We start from the raw sequence: 18997 nt of genomic DNA, 5'->3' as shown, positions 1-18997 counted from the left end.
TAATCTTTCTGGGTCTGTTTTTTTTTCTTTTTTAATATAATGAGAGGGTTTGACCAGTTGATGTCTTAAACTCCTTTTAGATCTAACATTCTATGAATCCAACTTATTATAACAAATGAACTCACAAATCTACAAATTCATATACATTAGGGCAATAGTATGACTCTATAGGTATAAATTATCACACTGTAAAACTTTAATTCCCTATGAACGCTCTAGAACGAATTTGACATGTCAGTGATGTCCAATTATTTTTATAGGTACATTCCTCTCATTGAAAGGAGCTGTGCTAACATTCTCTTGTATGGACCGAACGGGTGGATTAATGCAACCGCCATATGAAGTTTGGAGGGATCCAAACAACATAGATGAAAATGAAAAATATTGGAGAAGGAAAGTGGTAATGAACTCATCTTCTGCATCCCAAGAAATAGGAGATCATCAGTATGCAATAATCTGCTCAGAAAAACAAGCCAAAGTCTTCTCACTGCCTTCTCAGACTTGCCTTTATGTTCATAACATCACGGAGACATCTTTTATACTGCAAGCAAATGTGGTGGTCATGTGTAACAGTGCCTGCTTGGCATGCTTTTGTGCTAATGGACATATCATGATAATGAGGTACTTGCCTTCTTATAAATTATCTGGTAATCACAACACCAGCAAGGTACACTTCTAAAAAATATATGTGTTATGTGCAAGATGTTATCAAGAAGCAACCTGAGATCATTGTTTCATTATGTTTCTGGATGTTTTATTGTTCAACAATTTGATGAGAGTTTGGGGTTTTTCTGTTTTGTTTTGGTTCTTCTTTTTTGCTAAAAATGCTTGGCATTGTGAGTGAAATATATTTTTAATTGCTATCAAGGAATCTAAGAAAAGAATGATTTTTCAATCATTCAACAAATGTTTATTGAGCATATCTCCCAGATGCTATGCCAAGCACTGGAAATAAAAGATGAATAAGCTAAGTGGAAAAGAAGTTAACTTTTACTTTTCCTGTGTTTCATACTTCACCCAAGAAATTTACATACAGAATTTCATTTGATCCTTAGAACTTCTCTAGAACATAGGAAAATAAAGTATTGTTTGCATCCTCCATTTTACATGTGTTAATAAAGTTACACAATTTGCCTGAGGTTGAAGTCTAGGAAAAGTGAGGCCAGTAAAAGTTATCAGACACTTTTATAATAAAATATTGGCCAAGAGATTTCATTCTACTGTAGTGAAATGAAAATTTATGAGACACAAAAATAATTATCATAAAATAAGCTCATAAACATATACTATATAGAAGTCATTGTCATCCTTTTTATTATCTCACTTATTTCCAAAAATCATTGAGACGAGCATTGTGCTAGGCCTGTGAAGGATATAAAAATTAGTAAAACATGGTCCTAACCCTTAAGAAATTCACTGTCTGGGGAGATAAGATAGATACACAGACATTATAACAAAAAGAAAATGTAAATTCCGACAGAGGAAATATAGGATTGAATTTTCTAGCTACAAACTAAGTTCCCAGAGTTCAAAGTCACAGCATAGTTGAACATGTATTATAAAAAAGGAGTTGTTGGGAGGACAGTAACATGGAGAGATAGTTTGAAGCAAATTGTTGAGGACTTTGAATGTCAGGCTGAGTTTGAGATTAATCAATAAATAGGAAATGGGGTTTTAAGCAGGTAATTAACCTTCTCTAGCCATGTGTTAGGACATGCACAGGGAGAAGTTGAGATAGCCTTTTGAACTGAAGTGGTCTCTATATTGAAGGCAAGGAGGAAACAAGTGTAAGGGAAACTTACTGAATGCAAAGCTGATTTGTTGTGAACAGTAATGGAGGTTATTAAATCTCGAGGTTAGAAGAGAGTTTAAAGGTTAAAAATTTTTTTGAACTTAGATAACGGTTATGTTATTAGCATATAGGAAAGTCAGAAGGATTTGAAAAAGCTGATAAAGAGAAATTTAATAATAAATTGAGAATAAATATTTGAAATGTGAGGTGTTATAAGCCATCCAGCAGAGGTTTGGCAATAAATTTAAGATTTGCACTCTTAGAAAAATATATGTGGAAGATCCAGCTTTGGAAGTCATCTATATAAATGCATCAGTAAAAGTTATGTCAGCAAATGAGATAATAAAAAAAGATAGCATAAAAAGAAACAAGAAATTGATTGAGCTAAGGATAGAAACTTGGGGGTATTCTACGTTTACGTAGTGAAAGAAAGAAGAAGATGCAGCAAAGGAGATTGAGAAGTCATTAGAAAGATAGGAAACGGACCAGAATTGTATAACTTCATTAAATAAAAAGAGAAGAATATTAAAACAAAAGAGGTGGTCAAGAGGTAGTAAAATATAGCAGAGAGGTCAAAGAATTTGGGTACAAGAAAAAAACAGTAGATCTCACAACTGGTGGGATATTAATGATCTTTGAGAAAGCAAATCTTAGCAGCATGGTGGAAACAAAAGGTAATTTTCAAGGAGACAAGAATAGAGGCAGTGGTGTAGATCAAGGTTTGGCAAATTAATATCCAAAACAAAATCTACCTCCATTCCCCTATCTGATTTTGTACAGCCTGCAAGCATTAAGAATGGTTTTTACATACTTAATGGTTGAAAAAACTCAAGAATATTTCATGATATGTGAAAATTATACTAATTTTAAATGTCAATGCCCATAAATAAAGGTTTTGGAACACAGCCACACCCATGTTTCTGTATATTGACTATGGCTGCTTTTGCACTACAGGGCAGAGTTGAGTCGTTGCAACAGAGACTATATGGCCTAGAGAGCCTAAAATATTTACTATCATAAATATTTATGGGCCCTTTTTCCCTAGTATTGATTATTCTTTCAGGAAATTTTGTGGTTAAAAGAGAGATGAGTCAGGAAAGTCATTTAAGAATGAAACTAGCTTTTGAGAGTTTTTTTTTTTTAATACGGAAAATATGAGATTTGTAAGCCAAGGGAAAGTAGTGAAGGAGAAAATTTTGAATAGAAATAATCATTTTATGGTCTGTTCATTCTCTCATATATTTCTGATTCTTTTCAATCTAGTTCCCCCTTTCTCAAATTGTTTTTAGAAATTTCTGATAAGGTCATTTCAATCTTGTTTGAAAATGATTTAACTCCCAGACATGCCTCAGATTTTGGGGAAAAAAAAGGTATATTTGTGTATGTGTATAAGTGGGTGTATGTCTCACACACATACATTGAGTCATTGATAAATGGTATCTGTCTTCCTCTGTCCTTTATAAAAGATGCTTGACATGATAATGGCTACTTTGATATTGTGTCATAGTAGAAATTCTTCATGTGTTCCTGAGGATCCTCAAAACTCACTGAAAAGGAAATAATTTTGATATGATTTTAATAATACATATACATAAAGTGTAGCTAGGAAACAGTGGTGTGTACTCTGCTGTATGGTTTAAAGAAATGAATCCTACAAATTAGCATGCACCTGGACTCATTCATTTTCCCATACTGAGTATATTCCCAGGATCTTTTCAGACCCTATCAGAAGGTAACTCTCCTGAGCCCAGTCTTCTCAAGTCCTAGTTTTCTGACAGATATCAGGTAGCTAGCCAATGGTTACTTAGATCCTAAGTACCCAGACCCAGAAAAGCAAGTTTGAGAGTAGAGAGGAGAAATAGAAGAAGCTTATTTTTGTATGAATTCTCAAACTTGGCTGTAAGAGACACTTCTTGTGAGACCCACCTTGTTACCTGATGCTATTTCTTTATTAAAGTATCCTGCATAGAAGAAAGTCTTTTTTCTTCTAAGAGCAATTGTTTCCTAGAAGTTAGCAACTGACTTGCTCTTTCTCTTTCCCTACCTGAAGTGACTACACCTCTTTAATTTTCTTTTCTTGGCTTACTTATTATTATACAATATGGACAATGTAGCACATCAGAAAAGTCGCTTGGAACCTCTTCCTCAACTCCACCCTTTAATTTGACTGAATCTATCATGGAAATGTGTTTAACTGGGATTGGTTTGGACTCATATCTTAAAGAGCTTAGTTACTAGAAATGCTATAATAGATCATCTTTTAATATATTCTTAAGATACTAGGTAATTCGTTCATCAATGAAGCTTTTGAATCCAGTGTGTCATTTACATTTACAGCACATCTCAATTCAGACAAGCCATGTATCAACTGCTCAATAGCTACATGTGGTTACTGGCTACCATATTGGAAAGCACAGTGCTTATTCCAATAGCACAGATTTCAGGTCCCATTTTACATAGTAAATTTCCAGGTCTCAAAGTAGAGTTACAAACCACTTTGATAAAGGAAATCAGTATTTTTTTCAAGGTGCTGGTTTTACGATCTGGGATAATTTAAAATCATTGTGCACACTTAGAATCAGTACAACGGTTTCAAAATTTATTTAATTACAAGTTTACCTTTTCCTTTGTGGCATTAAAGTTCAGATTAAAAGGCAGTGAGATTGGTTTTCGTCAGTGATTTGTAAAACTGGCTCGAAAAACAGTATCCAAAAGGACATTCTGATGAATATTTTAGCAAAATTATCAGCTACATTAGGATAAGCATATAGCCATGGGGTAAGACAATTCAGATGTGTGGTATTCATTTGGATGTGCAAATTCTGATCTATTATTTATAACTTATTCTCATTCCCTTACAGTCTTGGCCATATTACTTATTAGTCATGCCTCCAGTGCAGTTGCCCTAAGTTATGGGTAATTTTCATTTCCTGTGTATAGAGTGAGTAAAGGAATGGGGAGCAAAGCCACTTCATTTCCAGGCACAATGAACTGGACCCACACCACATCACTGTCAGTTTTGCCTTAAAGAAAGATAATCGACCAAGTATGCAGTCAGACACTTTCTAGCTGTGGTGTTTCTGACATAACCAAATGCTGTAAGTCATTGTAGGAACATGTGAAGTGCTACAAAAAGTGCCCCGGAAATTGCTGGCCACTGCATTTAATCCATCAAGAACATTTGCTAAGCATCTATGTGAAACTGTGCCTGTGATTTTTTTTTTTTCATGGATATGATTTTATGTGAAAGTCTAGATTATTGGATCTTAAGACCTATGTCCAGGAGTCAGCATAAGGATGCGGAACTCTCCTTCTGGCTGTGCCTGTGACTCCAGAGTCCTGTCTTACTGTGACTTAAAGTTTGATGGAGAGAAAGCTGTAGGATCCATAATTTCTGCCAGGAAACCAGGGTCTTTCTGTTCCTAACCCGAGAATGGGCACCCAGTGTTCTGAGAACACTTTCTGGGCTAACATGGTCCCCACACAGAGCTGAGAAAGAAAGTGTTCCCCCTCCTGGGAATCACATGTAGAAGTTAAGAGCCTGAATCTCTTCTAAACCAGTAACTGACCTCTAGGCACCCACCATACTACTGCTACATTCAGGGCAGAAGACACTACTCTTTGTAATCCAGCCACCACCAAAAAGGGAACAAAAGGAAGGAAGGAAGGTTAAGCCATTGGATAATACTGAATCTGTTTCCCTAAGTGACTTAATCTTAGAGCAAGCATAACATCCAGGTTAATTTTTGTAAGATATCTCCTTTTATTATCACCCTCATCATAGTTTCCAATTATCTCTTAAAGTAAGTGGTTTATTGACATTAGTATTTCTGATAATAGTTTACAAACTACAATAAACAAATTTATAAACATTACTATTTCTGATGAAAATAAAGTTGCTTCTCCCTCCAAAAAAAAAAAAAAAAAAAACGGGAAAAGAAAAAAAGAAAGTCTAGTTTATTACCACTGAGCCTTGAAGATAAGAAGAAACAACCAGGCCTGGTATGGTGGCTCATGCCTATAATCCCAGCACTTTAAGAGGCCAAGGCAAGTGGATCACTTGAAGTCAGGAGTTTGAGACCAGCCTGGCCAACATGGCAAAGCCCTGTCTCTACTAAAAATACAAAAATTAGCCAGGTGTGGTGGCGCACACCTGTAGTTCCAGCTAGTCAGGAGGCTGAGGCGTGAGAGTCACTTGAACCTGGAAGGCGAGATTGCAGTGAGCTAACTCCACTGCATGCCAGCTTGGGTGACAGAGCAAGACAAATATAAAAATAATAATAAAAAAAGAAACAACCATAAAATAGTAGAATAAAAATTGCTGTTTTTATGTAAAGATCTGCTTCTAATAACCTGCATATGATATATGGATTTACTTTTTTCCATTCAGCCTACCTAGTCTTCGCCCAATGTTGGATGTTAATTATTTGCCACTGACAGACATGAGGATAGCACGAACATTTTGTTTTACCAATGAAGGACAGGCATTATACCTCGTCTCTCCTACAGAAATTCAGCGGTTAACATACAGCCAAGAAATGTGTGATAATCTACAGGTAGGTCAGGAGGTACATTTATGAAAAAGACATTGGACATGGTTGAGAGAATGAGAAAGATGTCTAAAAACTAAAATATTAGGTCAGACAATAAACATGCCTTTCCAGTAACATGTTTTGAACATATATTCTTCATTTTGAGCCTACCAACTTCTAGTATAGTTCTAGGTATTGCACAGAAATGATAAGAGGGAGACAATGCAAAGATCATTCACATTAATAGCTAATCTTTTCATTTATTTATTTTATTGTTTTTGCCCATGGAGAATCTTATGAAAGATTATAAACTCTCCCCTCAGGGTGGAAAATATGTATGTACATACAAAAACTTTCCATACCGTTCAGGGAGTTCAAGAACTCTTGAAGAAACCTTGTGATTAAGGGACACACAAAACAAACATATGTCCTGTAGGTTAGAATTGAGCATTTGCCTTTGATTGTAGCAGTAAGCATAGCCTAGAAACAGAATAGATATAAATGTCTAACCTTGCTTAAGAATGGTCACAACATTTTTTAAAAGCATCTTGGACATTTAACTAGTTAAACCCCCTCATTTTACAAATAAGAAAACTAAAACATATTTATTATAATATAGGGGTTAAGAGCATAAGCTCTGAACTACTCAAGTTGTATTTTGGCTCCTCCATTTGTGTGACTTTGGGCATTTTACTTAACCTGTCTGTACGCTCTACTTTGGAGCATTGTTGTCAGAATTTAGTAAGAATTCATGTAAAGGACTGAGCTCCGTGCCTGGAATATAGTATTTTTTTTTTAAATAAATAATAATAATAAATATTACTATCATCACCATTGTCATTCTACAGATATTTATTGGCTAGACTCTAGGAACTAATACTTGGCTAGACTCTAGGAACATGCTAATAAATAAGATACAAGACCCTGCCTGTCAGTGTGGAGAGACAGAAGTTAACAGACAATCACACTACTCTGTGGAAACTACTATATATGGCTGTGCCAGTACTGGGGAGACATAGAAGAAGGACACCTGGGTTGATGGAGCAGAAGGGAGGCAGTTTAACTAGTTGACTCTCTAACGTGCTTTTTAAAAATTTTGTGACTATCCTTACTCAAGGTTAGATAAACCTTTACAGCTATCCTGTTTCTAGTCTATGCATACTGCTACAATCAGAGACAAATGCCCAATTCTAACTCACTGGATATATATTTATTTTGTGTGTCCCTTAATCAAAAGAAGTTAGAGAAGGATTATGGGCACAACTGACTTCCAAATAGTAAATAGGAGTTATCCAGGTGACTGAATGGTTGGGGATGAAAAAGGTAAGATACTTTAAACAGAAGTCGTGGCATGCAAAAGCCTCAGGGCTAAGGATACTACCAAGAAAGTGCAGAATTGGGAAGTGAAAAGAGTGGAGGTGTTGTGCTGGAGAATTAGTCGGGTAGATCTTGCAGCGCCTTGTAAGCTCCCTAAGGAATCTATTATAGCATTTAACCCAAGGGCAGTGGTAAGTCATTAAAAAGTTTTAGCAGATTTGTTTATTAAAATAAATATTCTGGTTATAGCATGGCAGTTGGTTTTCAGGAAGCATGAGGATGGAGAAAAGTTAGCAGATTCAATAGCTATAAAGTGTAATCAGCTGGATTTAGGGTTATTAGATATAGGAGTGAGGGAAAGAAAGGAATTAGTCATTTCTTGGTTTCTGGCTTGGGGAACCAAATAGATGATGGTGCCATTTCCAAAGAGAAGGGCTTCAGGAGGAGGAGCACAAGTCTCAGTAGAGGTAAGGGGAGATGATGAAGTTAAAATCATACTGGAAGTTTATAGGAAACCAATATTAGGTCACAGATCTCCTGACTTAGTCTAAGTTCCTTTCTCCACACTGATGGTTCCTAAACTTTGGTCTGCTTTACCAGACCTGTAAGGTCTGGTAAAAATATAGATACTGAGAGTACATCTATGTAGATTCTGATTTCATACATGTGGAATGCAGCCTAGATATCTGCGTTTCTAACAAGCATTTCTCTAGTCATTGTAAAGCTCACCAAATATTGAAAACAATTGTACTTCACCCTATACAGTAGCTGCCTATTTTGACTCATTTAAATTATCTTTAATCATTTTATAATTTTGTATTCCTACAAAAATAGATCCAACCTTCCACATACCATCAAAGCTTTCCTATTTCATAGGGCAGTCTATGCTTGGTTCAGGGAAGGGTACCAGGATAAAAAAGAGGCTATAGTGACTGAAAAAGGATCAGAAGTCTAGTGGTAATTATTGAGCACAGGTGGAAATTAATCCTAGGGTAGATATACTAGCTTCCCATACTTTGGTGGAAGGAAGAAGAGAAGAGGACAGATAAAGGAAAATTTTAGAATGTTTGTTACTATAGAAGGGGAGGAATAAAAGAAATGCCAGAGGGAGAACTGTGAGCACAGCAAAAATCACCATGAAAATATATGAAAAGCACACTGTTTTTTCATGATGTCTCCTAATATACCACAGTGTTACCTTTTTGTATATTAATTGATTTTTTAATGCTTTTTTCTTTGAATTTGATACAGGACATGCTAGGAGATTTGTTTACTCCCATAGAGACACCAGAAGCTCAAAACAGAGGCTTTCTTAAGGGACTGTTTGGTGGAAGTGGACAAACATTTGACAGAGAAGAACTCTGTGAGTAAATTCCTGATTGTAAAAATGTATTGCAAAATAGAAGACATGTTTCTGTGTATGTGTATGTGTGTGTGTAACTTAATGTAATATGTGATCTCAAATTCTAGACTACATATTTTTTGCTTCTATCTTAAAGTTTGAATATTTGTTTCCTTCTGTACCAGAAAAATTATTTGCATTTACCAAACATGAAAAAAAGTGGTCACTTCATATTAGGAAATTGTGTAACAAAAATGATATATATAATTCATACAAATAATGAGCAAGCTAATAAATATCTCATTTACAAGTAGATCATACCTGCATGGCAATGTGAAGGTATTCAAACAAAGTCTGGAAAAAAGATTTTTGAATCTGCCTGACTTTAATCACTGATGGAAAACAGATTCCTTATTCAGAATGTAAGATTTATCAATCCTACAGAATAAATTACTTAAAAAATCTACCAGTGAGACTTTGATGATAAAATCAAAAAGTATTACTGTTTATCAAAGTCTCACTGGTAGATTTTTATTTATTAATTTATTTATTTAATTTGAGATAGAGTCTTGCTCTGTCACCCAGGCTGTAGATTATTTATTTATTTATTTATTTATTTATTTATTTATTTATTTATTTAATTTGAGATAGAGTCTTGCTCTGTCACCCAGGCTGGAGTGCAGTGGCCTGATCTCGGCTCACTGAAACCTCTGCCTCCCAGCTTCAAACGATTCTCCTGCCTCAGCCTCCCAAGTAGCTGGGATTACAGGAGCCCACCATGCTGGGCTAATTTTTGCGTTTTTAGTAGAGACGAGATTTCGCTATGTTGGCTAGGTTGGTCTCGAACTCCTGACCTCAGGTGATCTGCCCACCTCACCCTCCCAAAGTGCTGGGATTACAGGCATGAGCCACAGCACCTAGCCTCACTGGTAGATTTTTAAATAATAGGAAGATACTAGGGAAAATTTTCAGAGAGAAGGTATGAATGTATTTTCCAGAATATCCTACCATCATTTGGTAGTATAGATCAAATTCTCTTTCTCTGGAACTTTTAACTATGCAAAAACATCTAGGTTCCTTCATACAACAGAATATTATTTGGCCATGAAAAGGAATGAAGTACTGATACATGGTACAACATGGATAAACCTTGAAAACATCTTGCTAAGTGAAAGAAGCCAGACAAAAAAAGGCCACATATTGTATGATTCCATTTATATAAAAGGTCTAGAATTCAGAGAGACTGAAAGTAGACTAATGATTGCCAGGGGCTGAGGCAAGGAAGGAACAGGGAGTGACTGCCAATGAGCATGGGGTTTCTTTTTGGAGTAACGTATATGTTCTGCAATCAGATAGTGGTGATGTTCCTACAACTTTGTGAATACACTAAAAACAAGTGAATTGTACACTTTAAATGGATAAATGTTATGTGAATTATATCTCAATAAGGCTCTTATTTTTTAAAAATTAGATTCCATCCCCTCTTATTAAAAAAAAAATCTAGAATCCATTCCAATATTACATCCTTGGGAATTCTAACTAAATTTCTGCCAAAATAGCTGTTTTTTTCTTAAAAAAAAATTTAAAAGACAGAATCTCACTTGGTTGCCCAGGCTTTAGAGTAAAGTGGCACAATCATAACTCACTGCAGCCTCAAACTCCTGGGCTCAAGTGATCCTCCTGCCTCAGCCGCCTGGGTAGCTAGGACTACAGGCACGTACTTCTATGCTTGGCTAATTTTTGATAGCTGTTTTTCAATTTAAAAATATTTTTCTTTATTGAGCGCTGCTGTGGTGGTATGCACTTGTAGTCCCAGCTACTTGGGAGGCTGAGGTGGGAGGATTTCTTGATGCCACGAATTCGAGTCAAGCCTGGGCAACATAGCAAGACCTGTCTATAGAAAATTTTTTTCACTTCATTGAAATTGAATAAAACTGAGCTTTGTAGGTGATTGACAAATTCTTTTAGTCTTTTAGAAATCACATTTTTTTTTTGAGACAAAGTCTCACTCTGTCACCCAGGCTGGAGTGCAGTGGCATGATCTCAGCTCACAACCTCCACCACCCTGGTTCAAGAGATTCTTGTGCCTCGGTCTCCCGAGCAGCTGGGACTACAGGCGCGTGTTACCACTCCCAGCTAATTTTGTATTTTTAGTAGAGGCAGGGTTTCACCATGTTGGCCAGGATGGTCTGGAATTCCTGACCTCAGGTGATCTGCCTGCTTCAGCCTCCCAAAGTGTTGGGATTACAGGCGTGAGCCACTGTGCCCAGCCACAAATTTTTAACATATGTAACTTATATGGGTAAATGTTATGTTTGTTTTATAAATCAAATTTTTATCATATGTAACCATCATTCATATATTCATATACCCCATTTTTCAGTATTTACAGAGAGAGAGAGAGAGAGAAAGAGCGAGAAAGAGAACCTGAGGCCTAGAAAGGCTTATATATGAAGGTGAACAGAGAAGTCTGAAATAAAAACTTAGGCAGAAATTTAAGCAAATGATCAGGCCTAAGCTTGGAAGAGACATTAATATGGCTTAAATATGAAGTCACATATTTGAATATTCCAATTCAGCATCAAGAAATGCAATTATGCCATCTTGTATGGAACACACACACATACAAAAGGCCTATGATAACAATATATCTCACTGTCCCTTTCTCAGCATTTTTCTTAAGTGCTAACATCTCCAAACACATATATGACTCTCTTTTAAGGAGAATTATGACAGTAGAATGTAATATTAGTTCTTTGTCTTGGTGACAAGCTTGACTGTTTGAATTACTGACAAAATGTTTTAAATTGCTATTGCTTATATTCTCAGTTGGGGAAGCTTCAGCAGGAAAAGCATCCCGCAGCCTTGCGCAACACATTCCTGGACCAGGTAGTATAGAAGGGGTGAAAGGCGCTGCTGGAGGGGTGATGGGAGAGCTGACCCGTGCACGAATCGCACTTGATGAAAGAGGACAGAGGCTAGGAGAGCTGGAAGAGAAAACTGCAGGCATGATGACCAGTGCAGAAGCATTTTCCAAACATGCACATGAGGTAAACTGCCTAAGTAAATACAGACATCTCCATACAGGAGTAACTTTAAGCATTTAGGCTCTGAACAAGAAAGCTTAAACAGAGATCTACATAAGTAATCCTGTATGAGAATCATGGTAGCCTGGATCTCTTCTAAGTATTATAATTCCCCCAATGCTTGAGAGATAAAAGGTTTTTTGCTTTTTTTTTTTTTTTTTAAATACTTTAATGTATCGATACTTATTTACCTTAGGGAATAAAGAAAATTATCCATTGGTTCTCATACATCTGGGATCCACATCCTCCATTTTGTCTGAGTCATGAAAAATCATTTTCTATCAGCTGAGTCTTTACAGCTTATTTTTAAAATCTTTCTCATATGCACTTTATTTCACAAAATAAAAGAAGCCATTCAGTTTGATTATAAGTTTTGAGATTAGATTTGCATGATTAGCTCAAAATGGCCTTGCTCTAAATAGCACTTTTAAAGTATTTTAGCATCTTATGGTAGCTATTTTTTCTTTGCAGTTAATGCTGAAATACAAGGATAAGAAGTGGTACCAATTCTAACTCCTAAAGAAGCTGTGACTGCTTTGAGAAACCATATTCAGGGAAACCAAATTTATTCCCAGCATCACTATTCAACTGCTAGAAGGCAGTTTCTTCTACAAAATGTTCCATTTACAGTCAATCTGAAATTATCATAAAGGAGATGTATCAGAGACGCTGTACAACCCAAAGGCTGGAGCCCTGGTTAAAATCCCAAGATATGGCTGAATTTGCCTTTTCCCATGTGGAATGGAGCTATCATCTTGGCATGTCATTCGATAAGGATTTATATTTAGGAACTACGGGGAGTCCTCTTGATTTGAAAATTCCTGTACAAACAAAAGCATTAATGCACTTAATGAAAACAAATCTTTGCATGATAAATTAACATCTTAAGAGGAAAAGAAAAAAAAAAAGCATGTTGTGATAGAAGAAAAAAAAAGATTCATGGTAAACTATTTCTATCAATTGGGCCACACTCAACAATTTAAAAAATCTGCATTTGAAGATGTCAGTGCATTTCAAATATATTTGCCATACCCAACTGAAAAGGAAAACAAAACAAAACAAGAACCCAGAGTTTTCTCCTCATCATTTTACTAGAACATTATTGAATTCTTGTGGCAAGAGTCTGATTAATGTTCTCTCTCCATGTTTTACATCATTCACAGTTCTGTCATAATCAAATATTGCCAGTATAGTAAATTATTCCCAACACAATTATTTTCATTTCTATCACCTTCAGAATGGGTTGCTGTTTTTAGCACAAACCATGCAGGGTTGGGTCACCTCAAAGCATTTTCTTCAGCCTGGCTTGTACTCTATAGGGGAGTTGGTAGTAGGTTTGGGGAATCTATAGGAATAATAGTTAGCTATGAGAACTGACTTCACAAAAAGGGAAATTTCAGACACCCCAATTTCAGTTTCTAAAGTGATATATTTTAAAAGCTTCATTTGTATCCTTGTCTGCCAGTTACACAGTATATTACTGTTCAAACACAGTAGGGTCTGCAATCGAAAGGTGCTCTTGCAGCCTGATATTCACAAACCAAACCAGATAACCAAACTGGTCATTCTCTTTAGTGTGATTCAGTAAAACCTCAGTTAATGTTTTGGGAAAGGGATTCTGATTTATGACATTTCTGATTTACAAGGGCTTTCATTAGAAAATACCTTTCGGTTTTATACTTACCACTGGAAATCTTTATAAAATATAGTGATGTGTTTGCTATCTTGCCCTCAGTCATCATTATAGACAACAGAAATACATAAAGAGTTTAATGATACAAAATCAATGTTTTTGTCACTAGGTCAAATAATATAAGCCACCAGATTATGTCAATAGATGCCAAACACCTGTCCCTTATTAAAAACTCTTTTAAAGTTGGAATAAAGAATATCCTTAACATGATACAAGGTATCTATCATAACTCACCAGAAAAGTACCAGAATCAAAACCAAATAGACACTACCATTTCACATGATTCTGGAAGTCAAAAGTTATAGGAATGTATATATACATATTCCAGGACCCATCCTGTAATATGTTGTTTATTCAAGAAAATTTTTAATTATGGTTTTGGCTTATTGCATTTTTGTTAATCAAGGTCTTATTGGATTTACATTTGTGTTAAGACTTCACAATTTTCCTGAATTTCAGGTTATTTCATTAGCCAAAAAAAAGGTATTTTTATTTCCTTTATAGTCTAATTTTTTGCCAGAAGTTGTACTTTCTAGCAAATGTTTCTAGTGGTACAATGTTCTCAGTAATTTTGAGAAGAACAAAGATGAGTGAAAGAGTTAAGATAATGTACACTAGGACAGCATTTCTCAGAGTCCTTGAATCCTCTTGTTAAAAAAGCCTGTCTGTGAATCTCCCAGACTCCTGTGAACAGCCTTATGGTAACAGAATCCAGCTTGGAAACACAGATATTACATGACTGTATAATGTATAGAATTATAAAATTATATGGTAAAAATATTAAAGAAACTTAAGATTAGGATCTAGAAAACACTAGTGGCCAAATTGCAATGTATTATTTGTACCATCAGTTTCAAAGACTTAGTTTTCTGATTTTCAGAACAAATACTTTATCATTTCTGTATTTTAAAAAAAACCTAAAAGAGTAAAATATTAGTTTATTTTAGAAATAATGAAATTCAGTCCAAAGTAGCAGTACCTTTGATGAGTATCTCTGAAGCCCTCAATAAGATTTAACTTGTTTTAACTTGATCTACATCGAGATTTCTCATAGCGGCACTATTAGCTGAAAGTCTTTATTGTGGGGAACTGTCCTGTGTATTGCAGGATGCTAGCAACATCCCTGGCCTCTGTCTACTAGATGCCAGTAGGAACCTCCTAGTAATGACAATCGAAATGTCATGGCCAAAATTTCTCCCAGTTTATAGCCACTATTCTACATCATACAAAGAGGTAGATTGTGTGAATATGTAATATATGTTGTATAAAACTGTACAATAAGTATACAATGTCTTAGCAAGAAAAATTATTATACCCAAAATTACATGTGTGGCTCATATGCAATAAAATACAATTTTGAAGAAAGCGTATAGGAATCAGTGAAAAATAACAACTACAGAATATTTTAAGGCACACAGAGAAAATATCAAAAAGGACATTATAGTATTTCACTGTAGAAGTGCTTAAAACTTTGGTCTCAGTGAATAGATCAAAAGTTTATAATTAGCACACCAATTGGAAGTAAACAGGTGCTTCTAAAATGCTTGAAAAGAAAAGGCTCTTTGAAGTAGTTTAAACGTGTCTTTCAAAATTGTTTTTATAAGCCCTTCCTTAACGTAAGGGTACTTCATCTCACAAACTCCTGGTTAGTGGAATCCAAATTAATGAGGTTTTACTGTATCAAAATTATTTTTATAATTCAAAGAGACAGCAATAAGAAGAATCTAATGTGGATGTGATTTTTCTCTTTGAACATTTCTGTTCTGTTGCACTGACCTTAGCGCGCGCGCACACACACACACATATCGCCACCACTACCATCATCATCTTATCCTTACCTTTAGAAAATGAGTACTGTTGATCCATGTAATCCTTTGCATAGTCTCATCTTTCCTATCTTTCTTCTATTCTGGAACATAAGAAAAATACTCCTAGTAACGTGGACAATGATACAGAAAGTGACTCTGAGCCTTAGTTACCATCAAAATTACACTTTATCTGCTAAAGCGATATCAGAAGATAAGGCTTGCAAACCACAGTCCCAACAAGTTGACCTTGTCTCCCTATGACTTCCTCAAAAGATAAGGCCTTTTTAGTGTTACAGCAGAAAATGGGCCTTTTCATTTATTCATCTATGAGAAGCTAGAAGTACTTCTCTGATAATAACGTGAGCAATAATCCCTACCTTGAAATCATCCATTAATCTTGGAGTTTGGAGGGAGGAATGATTGATTCCTCATTGGTTTTAATCGCCTACAAAAGCAGTACTACTGACTTTGCTTCTTACACTTCACTGAGCCCCAGACTTTAGGGCCCCAATCACTGTCAAGATCACTGTCCGACTGGAACTTTGGAAGGACAGTGACAGAACTGAATGAGATGTTTTCCAGTGATTCAGTCATAAAGATAATTCTTTCAAATATTTCGAAAGTGACTCTCAAATTAATAAATCAAAATCCAACTATTTCCCCTCAAAGTTGTTAGGGATCTGAAAGGAAAAAGTTTACTGTTGGAGTCCCTTTTTATGTGACCAATGTACCAGTTTTAAAGGTACCATCTATACTTTATCTACATGAAGGGATCACCATGACTTTGAGAGAAAAAAGAATCAGATTAGGCCTAAGATTGGTTGAAGATTAAAACAGACTCTTATGTTCAAGCAGAAGGGAAAAATGAAGCCAATCTAGAAAAGTAAGCTAAAAATCCTCTCCTTGGCTTAGGATCACTGGGACAAACTGGGAGTATATCTGTGTGATTACACCCTGATGCTATGAGAAAAAAGAACTGTAACCTGACCATGTTGGCTCACACAGGGCAATGCCAAAAGAAGTCAAAATGTATCAGGTCTTGGTCTTTGTGTCAGGAGAAACGTGGTAGCTTTCATAGCTTCTTCCTCTGTCCTCTGTCACGCAACTCCATTTTTGGCTGGGTACTATTTCACATGCACACTGTCGTGGGTGCCAGAAATACTTGTGGTGTACTTGGTTTGAGCAGTACCTCTAATGAACCATTCCAGAGAACATAGTTGTTAACATAACAAGTTTAGTGTGTGTATTTGCAGACAACATAGCCCTGAAAGCATGAAATGTAGAATAGGTAAGGTCTGTCTCAGAAAAGGAGGAGGAAGTACCAATTTGGTGCAAGAAGATTGTGGTGAGAAAGGACATGGGAGCCACAGTGAAGTGAAAGAGGCTTTAAGGAACCAGATGCACAGATGCTTTGATTTCCATATTTATCTAGAGGAGTGATTCTCAACCTTGGCTCTACATAAGAATCGCCTCAGGAAATTTTAAAATTCCCAATTACATTAAAATCATTTGGAGTGGGAACCAGATACCAATATTTGTGAAAGCTCCAAGGTGGTTCTAATGTCCAGCCAAAGGTGATTATCACTGCTTTATGGCCAACTAAGGAAAACTTGTTTGTTTGCCTTGGCTGGTGCTCCAGCCCCAGTTCTGAGTGGTCAGGGAAGGCTAGATGTAAGATATTGTAATGGTATTTATTCTCTATGTCTCACAGAACAAAAGTATTTGGGAACTTCTGACCAGGCAATGCCCCATTAACTCTTAATAACCGTCTTTGTGATATTCTCGTATGTGACTTGTCCATCAATTATTCCAATTAAAAGGTCTGTTTTTTTTTTCAACTGTCTTATACATGTGACATCACAAGATACCAGAAGTAGCACAGTATATACAACAGCATATAAAGCTAAGTGGAAAACTAATTCTTCATATTTAGACAGTGGAAATTCTCAAAACAATCATTTGCTAAATTAGGTCCAAATTTATTATTCATTCTTCTTCTGGAGGAGACATGGGTACCAGGTACCTGTTCTGTTGTAGGTATATTTCACTGGACTTGGTCTTGGCAAAAAGGAAGAACAAATCTTCCTTTTTGATTGTTATCTCAATCAAAAGCTCCCAGGGCCACTTGGATTTATTTTCTTGGACATGTGTTTAAAGGAAAAGAATACCTGTAACTTCCTATATGACATCCAGTGCCCTGAAAGGTGCTTACACCTTCAAAAAAGGAAAATCCAGCCTATCAAAGGCAGTAACACATACTGAGAAGAAACTCAGAGTTATCGCCCTCATACTGCTTTCCCTCTGCTGTTGGCCCACCCTTCTTGACTGCAAAGCCAGAAAATAAACTAGGTGGTGGTTTCGGACAATTATACACAGGATCAGAATCTCTAATAACCTATAATTTTTAGTACTTAATTATGTGATGTTTTATTCTAGGAAATAAGAAACAGATGACATCATTGATGTATCTTTCTTTCATCTTCAGAATTTTTGCATCTTTTCAGAAAATGACAAATTACTATTTTTCTGTTGCACTCAGCAATTGTGACTATACTGAACAAAATTCTTGTAGTCTGTAGAGATATCAATAAAATTGTATATGTTTGTACATAGATGCTCTCTTATGTCATGATGTCATGCACTAATGATTTTTGCCAAGATTACATATGGACAGAGGTAAGACCCATTTATAACACTATGAACTATGGTTTTGCAAAGTGTAATTGTTTTCAAAAGGCAGGGAGGGGGTGGGAGAGCAATGTACAGCAAATCTATCAAATACAACTTTGCAAAACTCACACGTTTTGCTAGAATTTATTAATCCAATAGCCATTCAAAATCTCCATCAATTTGAGGAAATGTGTTACTTTTTGTTGGAAGAATTTAAAGAAACTTTTGACCATGTTGATTGAAGTTCACCTTCAGTGAAGTACAAGTAAAAATAATTTGTTAATAATGCATCAAACAAAACCAACGTGGATAAGATGTACCTACAAATTCAACATGCAGACCTTACTTCCTCACTTCTTTTCAGCTCAGGCTTTGTCCCCATCCAGGCAGAAAAATTAAGCTACTATGGGCTTATTCCAGCTCTTAGTAGTTCTGATAAACATTCATTAACTCAAGATCTCCAACAGTTCTCTGAAGAGTGTGCTCTCCTGCACCTCTGGCTTTCATAAGCATAGTTAATTCCTCTCCAGGCACTTTCCCCATATTTATCTATACTCTGGCTGTAAACAACTGACTTTATTCTTCCAAATCCTGTCTAATTTAATCTCAGGAAAATTTCCCCACCACAATTTTTCTCCTAATTTTAGTTCCATATAAAAATGGAAAAAAACAGCCAACCAACTCTAGGCTAAAAAACTTGTTGATTAAAATACAAATATGCATACTGACACTTTAAAATACAAATTCTTTTTCAGAA

At 35.8% G+C, this 18997-nt stretch overlaps 1 protein-coding gene across 4 annotated transcripts in view; it reads left to right on the top strand.

Annotated features, from left to right (window-relative positions):
• STXBP5L (syntaxin binding protein 5 like) overlaps window positions 1-18182 on the top strand; it is a 475147-nt gene extending 456965 nt beyond the window's left edge. For all 4 annotated transcript variants that reach the window (XM_033211089.1, XM_033211087.1, XM_033211090.1 and 1 more), the window contains 5 exons: window positions 261-621; window positions 6183-6348; window positions 8893-9004; window positions 11813-12033; window positions 12541-18182. In XM_033211089.1, coding sequence (XP_033066980.1) covers window positions 261-621; window positions 6183-6348; window positions 8893-9004; window positions 11813-12033; window positions 12541-12582 — 902 coding nt within the window. In that variant the 3' untranslated portion in view covers window positions 12583-18182. The remainder of the gene's footprint in view (window positions 1-260; window positions 622-6182; window positions 6349-8892; window positions 9005-11812; window positions 12034-12540) is intronic.
• The last annotated feature ends 815 nt before the right edge of the window (window positions 18183-18997 follow it).

Source organism: Trachypithecus francoisi, unplaced genomic scaffold (assembly GCF_009764315.1).
Source record: "Trachypithecus francoisi isolate TF-2019V2 unplaced genomic scaffold, Tfra_2.0 Lachesis_group0, whole genome shotgun sequence".
Lineage (NCBI taxonomy): Eukaryota > Metazoa > Chordata > Mammalia > Primates > Cercopithecidae > Trachypithecus > Trachypithecus francoisi.
This window is presented reverse-complemented; position numbering and strand designations above follow the sequence as displayed.